Here is an 8246-nt window from a genome sequence, read left to right as displayed (position 1 = left end):
GGGTTTGTTTCTGCTGAGCCACAACGGGAACTCCCCATACCACATTATTTTTTCAAGTGGCTTTGACTATAACAAAATTATTATGGCCAGAAGTTAACCATATACAGTATGATGGAAAGTTCCTTCAGGAAAAGCCAAACCAGCTTAACCCTGATTACCTTTCTGTTAAAACTCCCCATGTATGGCACAGCAATTAAAAATATAAACTAGGAGTTCCCGTCGTGGCGCAGTGGTTAACGAATCCGACTAGGAACCATGAGGTTGCGGGTTCAGTCCCTGCCCTTGCTCAGTAGGTTAACGATCCAGAATTGCCGTGAGCTGTGGTGCAGGTTGCAGACACTGCTCGGATCCCGCGTTGCTGTGGCTCTGGCGTAGGCCGGTGGCTACAGCTCCGATTCAACCCCTAGCCTGGGAACCTCCATATGCTGCGGGAGCGGCCCAAGAAATGGCAAAAAGACAAAAAAAAAAAAAAGATATAAACTAAAATTGGTTACCTGATTCCTGACTTCTACTTGGCTATTCACAAGGCCACAAAGGGATCCTAACACTGGCAGTCCATTTCCCTGATTCTTTATACAGAGTCCCATTATGGAACTTAACCAGCTTTCAGCCCATATGTCAGGAATAGGACAGGAACCTAGCTTGAACTAGCAGGGTTTAGTTCTGACTTCCAGCTGGTACAATTAGGATCTTTTTTACATACACCGTGAAAAGTTGTTCAAAGAGCACATTAATATAACCTTTCAAAAATCACACAACAGAAGATGTTCATTTATGCAATAAATCAGTCATCTGTGGATGTTTGGGTAATGAATGTCCAGCATAAATCAAACCGCACAAACTCTACCGCCTGCTTTCACCACTAGAATTTCCAGTGGAAATCTAAATATCAAATATCTCCTCTCTTCAGAGAGATGTCATGTGAGCCACCTAGCTGTAATTTCTCAAATGTTTATAGAATGTTGACCCTTGAGGATGAAAGAGACCTTTATTTAAAAAGATAAAACATAACTATATTTTTAAAAACCTCAATTGACCCAATTTATTTTCAGAATAAGAGTTGATCCATGTTTCCACTTTGTTGCCATACACAAAACATTTTATAAAATAGGGTAGACTGCCACGTCAACAGCTCCATGTAAAAACTTCACAGTGCCACAGTGCAAGCAAGTGATCACTATTAAGTATGAAGACTCTTAAGCCAGCCAGTATTTTAAGTATAGGGCAGAATATTTTTTGCGATTCTTCCTTAAAAAATGTTGGCACATTCATTAAATGTCCAAGTTATGAAATCACTTGGTACCCACTTCTTATCCTTCAGTAATTTACATGGCATCATATTAAATGCTGGTGGGAAAAACAGTGTAATAATCTAAAAATATTTCAGGTAGCACAATAATTTAAAACCAACTAGGAGAAAGCATCCCCCAAATATTTTAATTTTCTGTCCCTTACCACAATAACAAAGTAAAAAAGCCATTATACCTAAAAAAGAAGCTACAGGAAAAGATTTCACTTTTCCTTCGAAAACACCAGCTTAGCTCTTCAAGAGAGAAACTTTAATCTTGTGGGGGTTGTTTCTAAGTAAAAACAAAATGCGTCAGTTGTACAAATGTCTCTATTAGGAAAGAAAGTGAATACTCTGAAAAGGATTCTAAGATATTCCATCATTACAAAAAGTCTAATTTTAAGCTAAAAAAGGGTAACACATGGAACTAATATAAATCACCTACTAGTGTGTCCTATATTTCATAAAATCCATAATTAAGGAATAGAAGGTAAAAGATTTTTTCCAGCATTTGGTCACATGAGCTAGTTAGCCCTGGGCAAATCCTACACCCCGAGTCTCAGGATCCTTATCTCTTTAAGTGAGGGTCCTGGATTGATGGCCCGCTAACATCTCTTCCATTTTAAAAATTTATATAGAATTATTAAGCTTACACAATCCTCTTGAGAAAGAGGTGTTTCAATTCAATGTATTTTCCAGATTAAATTCCCCATTTAATAAAGCTGTTCTTTAAACTTTTAAAATCTTAGTTTAAAATTTATTTTCAATGTACTTCCCTGTCACCTTAAAAGATGAGGTATGACTAAACAACTTCGTCTCCTGACTTCCTGGTCTCCTGGACCAGGCAGCTAACAGTGACCAGCAAATACAGCTTGAGCCCTGACTCTAATTCCATGCAGCTTGGGGCCAGACTCTGAGTCTCAAAATGAAGATGAAACTGCTTGCTCTGTATCTCTTTGTTTTAAAGCCCAATGGAGTTATCATGATATAACAAAGTATTTGCACGCTACGTTACCATGTGAGGGGTTTTTGTGATAAGCCCAAGGTGACTCTTTCCTGATAAAATACAGACTTTTTAACATACATATTCTTTGTCAGTACTTGAGCACTTATGGTTCTAATCCTTCAGCTACCTGACTAGTCTCCTACAGTCAACGTGTCTCCTAATTACGCTTTTAATTGCACCAATCTGTCTCTCCCAGACTTAAAGTCTGACCTTTCGATAGCTGAAAACCAAAGCCTAAAGATCTGATACTTTAGCAAATGTGGTATCATTATTACTCACTTTAAAAGAACGGTTTTCTAACTAGGTGAGGCATCGGTCTCATCTAAGAGTTTTAAAACTTGAGATTCCTGGGCTCCTGCCACAGAGTCTGATCCTTTGTCTGGAGGAAGGCCCAGAAAACTGTTTCTCAAAAGTTCCCCAGGTAATCTCAACAATCAGTACGGTTTGGGGGACTTGCTGCTTTGCCCTAAATCTCTTAATTTAGAATTTTAGCAGCTGTTTTTAGTATCAGAATTTCCCCTTGCCATTAATCACAAGAGACCATGATCTTGGCTTAACTCCACAGGAAACCAATCATAATCTTTTGCAATAAAATTAAAAAATGATAAATTAACTTCAGAGTGAAGACAATGCACATAGATGCTGAAAGATCGCTGGTTCTACAGTAACAGAGCAACTGTTTACGGCTCTAATTGTAGATAGTTGTATAAATCTGGTCATCTTATTACATCTATCATTACTAAATAAAGGACGGCAGAACTCCTCTAAAACAGAAAGATGGCTAACCCAGCTAATCAGTATGAAGATGTTTCCAGCAGACATAAAAGAATTTTTTAAAAAACCACATAGCTTCCTGTAGAAACCCAAAGATTTCTACGCTTCTGAAATCCACTCTAAAGAGAAAGGTGACCAAAACTAGTTGTTTAAAAATAGGTTCAATTAACTGTGAAAATATAAGTGTAATGTAGATACGATGTTGACCTTGAGGAGATTGAACAGGCATAAATGGAACTGACTTGCCACTTATTCTACCCAGATAGTGAACTGTGAAAACGACACATGAAGTATTTGGTATAATGTAGTTCTGAACACCATCCCTTCCAAATTTAATGCAAAAGCCACATCTGGATTTTCCAAGGGTATCAAGTGTGTCTAGGCACTGCGGAATGTTGTCATGTCTTTTGGTTCTCTGCTGGGGACACACCAGTCATCAGCCTCATGGTTGGTGTTGTAATGCTTCCAGGCAGCTTTGTTATACACTGGGAGTCTTTCTATTGAGTCCGTGGACAGAGCCTAAAAGAAAAAGCGGGACTTCAAGTTAGGCATTTTTTAAAAAGAATCCATTATTTGAGAAAACATGCAATAGTATAAAAAGTATTACAAATTGAACAATATTTTTTTGGATCTGTATTTTACCATACACCATCTACCTGAATTCTAGCCTATTCTATTCTAAATGACGGCTGTTGTGTTTAATTTTTTTTTTCTTTTTTGGCCACCCCACGGCACATGGATCTGATGCCAGGGATCAGATGGAGCCACAGTTGGGACCTACACTGCAGATATGGCAACAATGGATCCTCCTTTAACCCACTGTGCCAGGCAGGGATGGAACCTGCATCCCAGTGCTCCAGAGACACCGCCAATCCCATTGCACCACAGCAGGAACCCTAACATTTTAGAATAGAGCACATAATTGAGATAAGTTATTTACTAAGCCTATGGCAACTGCTTGATGTGTATGTTGACTGAGTTTAGGGCTTGCAGTAATTCTCCAGCCAGCCTGGAAGTTGCTGAATTGAAATATTACATAGGTATGAAAGATACCTCTTATAAAACATGACCCAGAGCAGAAGTTAGTTAATTGAAAAAGTCAACTGTAAAAGCATAAAAATTCTCATATGTACCTTAACATATGTAATTGTACAATCATTTAATGAAATCTGGGTTTGATCCTGTGCCGCCTTCTGCCATTAAAGTCATGGATTTTAGTTACAGCACATGTGATTTCGGCATCATGCACAGCTGAACTTCTGTATCAACCCTCTCATAGATACCAAAATCTGCTGATACTCAAGTCCCTTAAATAAAATGGTGTAATATCTGCATATAATCCATACAGATCCTGCTGTATACTGAAAATCAACTCTAGATTAATTATAATAGCTAATATAAATGCTATACAAATAGTTACAATATAAATATTATGTAAATAGTTGTGGGTATGCAGCAAATTTTGCTTTTTGGAACTTACTGGAATTTTTTTTCTGCAAATACTTCCGATTCCCATTTGGTTAGATTTGTGGGTGCAAAACCAGGGGATACAGAGGGCTGACTGTAGTTTCGTGTTTCCAACATAGTAACACCATCAATTCACTGTTCTATTTCAGTTCCTATAAATCACTAGAACCTGAGAACAACTGTTCCTTGTCATCTTCAAGTTAGGATCTCAACCTTAAGCTACAGGCATTCATTCCTCAAGATGTAGAAGATAATGAACTGGAAATTTCATTCCAATAATGGTAAGGAAGGTCTTTGTTGTTTTTTAACGATTTTATAAGACTTCCTGTATTCTATTTTTTTTCCCAAAATGAAGCTAAAAACCTTCCGTATATATATATATATGTTTTCTCTTAAATATGCCAGAACTGCCAAACTCCTTGATCTATAGACTCAAACAAAAATGTTACATTTACAGAGTTCCCGTCATGGCGCAGTGGTTAACGAATCCTACTAGGATCCATGAGGTTGCGGGTTCAATCCCTGGCCTTGCTCAGTGGGCTAAGGATCCGGGGTTGCCATGAGCTGTGGTGTAGGCCACAGATGTGGCTCGGATCCCGTGTTGCTGTGGCTCTGGCGTAGGCTGGCAGCTCCAATTCAACCCCTAGTCTGGGAACCTCCATATGCTGGGGGAGCGGCCCTAGAAAAAGCAAAAGAAAAAAAAAAAAGTTACATTTAATGATAAAAAGGGAAACGTGAAGACACTCTTTTTTAAGTTCTTCAAAATTAATATGGTTAAAAAAAGAAAAATTATTACCTTGAAATAATTTTTAATTTTTTCAGACAAATTTACTTTTTCTAATGTGAAGTCTTCAGCATTTCCTATAAAATAGGTGCCATCTAGTGGCCAGAACAAGAAACTAGTGTCACTGAATCAGGCACCAACAGCCCACTGCAGAACGAATCCAGTGGATTGGTGGGGCCTAGTGCTTTTCATCCCTGTGAAATACACTGATCTCTGTCTGCATAAACACATGGAATATCTGAAGCCAATAGGCTAAGTGCTTCTGCTCCCACCAGGTGAGCTATATGCTAAGAGTCAACTGTAATTGTTCCTAAATCTGTTTATGTACTTAAATCTGTCATTGTAATTTGATCAAACCCCACAAAAAAACAAAACAAAACAAAACAACCAGGGCAAGGGTTCTTTGAAAACTAAGAGGAATGCTTTGCAAAGACTCATGAAGGAGAGCCACGTAAAAATTGCTGTCAAATCAGTCAGAAAACAACTGCAAGCAACTGCATAAAAATCAAAAAGGATTATGCACTTGGTTGTTTCTTTTAATTAAAGAAACCAAAACAATGCATTGTAAGAATAGCTTTTTCAAGAATGACAATCAAAACTTCAATCTGCATACCAATATACAAATAAAAGGCCTAAGCAAGTCCATCAAAAGACTGGTGAATCAATGTCCACTCATGTGTTTCAGGTTAAAATTACATCTGTAGGATAACTTTTTGATTCCCCATTTTAATCCAATTTAAAAAAATATTAACAGCCATAGTCTTGAACATTATAGTTGAGCATTTCTTTCTCATGGTCAAGGAAATCATGTGTCACAATGGATGAGATCCTATGTAAAAAACCATACTCTCCTAAAACAGCATGCGGGAGAAGAAAATTTCATTACAGTTAAATATTGGCATCTTATAATCAAAAGAAGTATCATTAAGTCAAGAAGACTAAAGTTATTACCTTAATGTAGATAACTGCATCTGTCCCATAACCTTCTAGGGAGTATAACTTTAGATCTCCTTGGAAGTACTGTGCATAAAGGCGTGATATGGGCAATCCATAACCAAAACCAGCCTGTTTGATGAGAAAATGAAATTTAATTCAGAAAGCCACACACTGAAATTCATTAAGGTAAGTGCTACTGGACTATCCCAGTGCTATCAGAGCCTGCACCTAAAAGATGTTAATATTTAAGTATTAAAAATGAGCAAGCTGCAGCCTAGGTGAGGACTGAATTAGCTGGCTTCCTTTTGGTCATTTAAAATTCCTCATTCTTCTTCTTTCTGTAAAATGACCAGGGAGTGTGGGGGTGGGGAGGGGTCTGGAAAAAGCATGTTGGTTTTCTTCATTGGCCTGCTCCAGAGTATCCCAATACTGCTTTCAGCAATAGCATATAAAATATGTTCTCTCTTAGAGTTCCCTGGTGGCACAGAGGATTAAAAAGCCAGCATTGTCGTTGTTGAGGCTCAGGTTGCTGCTGTGGCACAGGTCCAATACCTGGCCTGGGAACTTTCACATGCTGTGGGAAAAAAAAGAAAAAAAAAAGATTTTAAAAAAATGTTCTCTCTTTCAGGAGCACGAGTAGAAAAAGCCTGGTTGCAACCTAACAGACGTGTCTCATGACTTTCTATCCTGAATTTCCTGCCTGTGTTCTAAGTCTGAAGAGGTCCCTAACAGGTCTACTCTCTTAATTCTCACAAACAGGTCACTTTCCTGCTTAAAAATCTTCAAAGCGCCCAGCACCCACCCCAACCCTACCATCCTCAACCCACTGCCCTGAGACAAAAATCCAAGCTTCTAAAAAGCTTTCAAAAAACCCACTAAGAGCAGGTCACACCCTCCAACATCCCAGTCCAGCTGAACTAAATCTCCTGCTCTAAAGTTCCTCAAACAGACCATGTTATTTTTCACCTCTGTGTCTTTGTTCATTCTATTTCCAGTATCTAGAATGGCCTTCTAATTTACCTGGATAAATCCTACCAGTTCTTTAATATAAAGCAGAATACGTGGATAAACGTAGAAATGGTTGTTATCACCAACTCAGATGTTCAATGACATTCTATATCATACTTTAGTGAAGAGTGTACCTGGATTTAGGAATCAGAGTGCCATTAACAAATCCAAGCTTTGGGCTTCTTTACCTCCACCGTTTACTTGACTTTTTTAACCAGCGTTTCTGTTTGCCTCTCCAAACCAACTGTCTATCCTCCACAGTTGTCCTTGCCCTGAGAGGCCGGCCTGAACTGAGATGCTGATGGATCCCCATGCCCTCTGCTTCCAGTGGGTCCAGTCAATGGGGAAGGAGTAGGAATTCAGAGGAGTCAAGTGGGACATTCAGCCCCTGTTTCCTTCCCACTGAGGCTGCTTCCTGGGCAGGCTGGACCCTTGGAGAGGAAGCAGCTACTCTGCAACTTTCCCTTCGGAGTTCTGCAGACTTCTCCTCCCTTTGAGTCAGGTTGGTGACAGCTCTGCTGCTGCTAGCCTGGATTCCTGTGCTATCCCAACTCTACTTCTGTGATTTATCTCTTTGTAGGTAAGCCTTTCTTGAATTATCATAATTTGAGCTATCTCTTTCCAGGTGGGACCCTGTCTGATACATTAACTGGTTCCAGAAGTGGTTCCAGGCAATCTGCTTGAGCAGGTGGTACCCATGGTACCTGATATACTTCATCACTGACTCTCCAACCACCCCTGTGGACCCATGGGACTTCCCCTTTGAGGAGTTAGCAGAAGGAAAACAGCATGGGCCTGGCCTGCTGCTGCCTCTACACAGTGGCACACAGCAGCCAAAGGTGGACTGCCCTTTCACTGCAGCCTTGGTCAGGGCCAGGCCAAAGACAGGAGTGAAAGCAAAACCTACCAGTGGGCAGAACTCGAAGTGACATACCTACGGGGACTCATGGGCAGTGGCAAATAGGCTGGCTGGTCAGCGACTT

At 39.6% G+C, this 8246-nt stretch overlaps 1 protein-coding gene across 3 annotated transcripts in view; it reads right to left on the bottom strand.

Annotated features, from left to right (window-relative positions):
- Positions 1-1014: 1014 nt before the first annotated feature.
- PDK1 (pyruvate dehydrogenase kinase 1) overlaps positions 1015-8246 on the bottom strand; it is a 38884-nt gene continuing 31652 nt past the window's right edge. For all 3 annotated transcript variants that reach the window (XM_047772892.1, XM_047772893.1, XM_047772894.1), the window contains 2 exons: positions 6271-6384; positions 1015-3587 (listed from right to left, as the gene is read on the bottom strand). In XM_047772892.1, the coding sequence (XP_047628848.1) occupies positions 3447-3587; positions 6271-6384 (255 nt within the window). In that variant the 3' untranslated portion in view covers positions 1015-3446. The remainder of the gene's footprint in view (positions 3588-6270; positions 6385-8246) is intronic.

Source organism: Phacochoerus africanus, chromosome 3, assembly GCF_016906955.1.
Source record: "Phacochoerus africanus isolate WHEZ1 chromosome 3, ROS_Pafr_v1, whole genome shotgun sequence".
NCBI classification, from domain to species: domain Eukaryota; kingdom Metazoa; phylum Chordata; class Mammalia; order Artiodactyla; family Suidae; genus Phacochoerus; species Phacochoerus africanus.
Note: the sequence above shows the minus strand (reverse complement) of the source record. Positions and strands in the feature narration are given on the sequence as shown.